The sequence below is a fragment of the Austrofundulus limnaeus genome, unplaced genomic scaffold, assembly GCF_001266775.1.
Source record: "Austrofundulus limnaeus strain Quisiro unplaced genomic scaffold, Austrofundulus_limnaeus-1.0 Scaffold856, whole genome shotgun sequence".
Taxonomy (NCBI): Eukaryota; Metazoa; Chordata; class Actinopteri; order Cyprinodontiformes; family Rivulidae; genus Austrofundulus; species Austrofundulus limnaeus.
In genome coordinates, this window is record NW_013953258.1 from 105,382 (window position 1) to 107,094 (window position 1,713).

Consider the following 1,713-nt stretch of genomic DNA (forward strand, 5'->3'; position numbering starts at 1 on the left):
ATAACACATCATGATGTCATCAGTTAGACTGTATAACACATCATGATGTCATCAGTCACTTGGATAATTCACCTACACTGGCATCAGTAATATGCACCTTCATGAACATATATTTATTTACTGTACTATACAGTATATGTATATACATGTATATGTATATGTGTATATATATATGAGTATATGTGCACTGGTATATGTACATTATTCTTCTCACCCTCTCCTGTATTGAGGTGAAGTAATGTGCAAATTTACCCACGGTGGGATCAATAAAGTTTTATCTCATCTTGAGTAAACTTGTGGTCCTCCCCTGCAGGATCCTGTGTGATGGGATGATGAGGGGACTGTGTGGTGGAGGAGCAGAGAGGGACCACAGCCCTGGAGGCTGAGGACCTTCGTCTTCGTCCCATCAGGATGAAGATCTCTTCAGTGGGTTTCAGCAAGTCCTGCTTTGTGTTCTTCCTGGGATTCTGCTCCCTGCTCCTCCTGCTCATCCCAGCTTTCCAGCCTCCGGCCCAGCTCCTGGACCTGCCTCAGCCCCGACCCCAGGTCAGACCTGCCCCAGTGAAGCAGGCGCACCATGCTGAGGACCCAGAACCTGTTGGTGCTGGTGGTGCAGCTTCAGACTCTGGGCTCAAAGAAACTCATAGAAAACATATTAAAACCAAAGACACGAGGCGAGACCCCAGTCCCCACAGGGATGAAGACTTAAAAAGTTCTGAGACACTTGGTGGGTCAAGTTCACAGTCCAGGCCTCCAGACCAGTTAACACTGAAGGACATTTTTATTGCAGTGAAGACCACCAAGAAGTACCACAAGTCCAGACTGGAGCTGCTGATCCAAACTTGGGTGTCCCGAGCTGAAGAGCAGGTGAGGAGCTGTCTGTTCGTCTGCTTGAACTAAAACTGGATTTGATCAAATGTTTGGATTCAGACACTTCTGATGTGACTAAAGTATTTTTATCATTTACAAATGAGCATCCTTCTCTTTAAGTAAGGTCACCTTTCATACCCGAGTCTTCAGCTAACTTTATCTACAGTATGTGAAGAAATAATGGAGTTGTAGCCGTTCTGACCTAAACTCATATATGAGACGTGTTGGAGCTTAGGTTGTGTTTTCAGGATGACTCTCAGCCACTACACACCAAACTTTAGCTGTGACTCAGTTACAGCCCTTGTGTTGGCTCAGGTCAGTCTGTCAGGACTTGTTTGTCTACAAAAAAAACTGAATATCTTTATATTCAACACGTTTCATTGAGTGAAACAAGATGCTTGGTTGTAATACAGCAGAAATCTCCAAACATCACATATATGTATTTATTTGTTTATTTAGTATTTTTTTAGTATTAAATTTCATTTAAGGTAGAGCAGAAGTCTTAAACTTGACTTGGTAAAACCTGCAGATACCCTGGACTGATATTTTCAGATATTCATAGTTTGTTGTAAATAACTGTAATTTTAAATTTTACACAGAATTTGGGCAAAATAAAGTGAGATGATACATGTTCTCCTCCTGGCTGCAGGATTACACATTTATTATGACCCCCGCACGCCAAGCGTAAGCAGGAGTCATATAGTTTTTGCACTGTTTATTTATTTTTTTATTTTTCCCCCTCCGGAGATATTTGGTCAACCGTAGCACAAAAACGGCTGCACCAATCAACATGAAATTTGTCATGACTGTAGATGAGCTCTGATGAAGCTCTATCCATCAGGC

At 42.1% G+C, this 1,713-nt stretch overlaps 1 protein-coding gene across 1 annotated transcript in view; it reads left to right on the forward strand.

The window, feature by feature from the left end:
* The window catches only part of rfng (RFNG O-fucosylpeptide 3-beta-N-acetylglucosaminyltransferase), a 31,140-nt gene that overhangs the window by 2,038 nt on the left and 27,389 nt on the right, over positions 1-1,713 (forward strand). The window contains exon 2 of the mRNA XM_014029117.1: positions 314-867. Coding sequence (XP_013884571.1) covers positions 412-867 — 456 coding nt within the window. The 5' untranslated portion in view covers positions 314-411. The remainder of the gene's footprint in view (positions 1-313; positions 868-1,713) is intronic.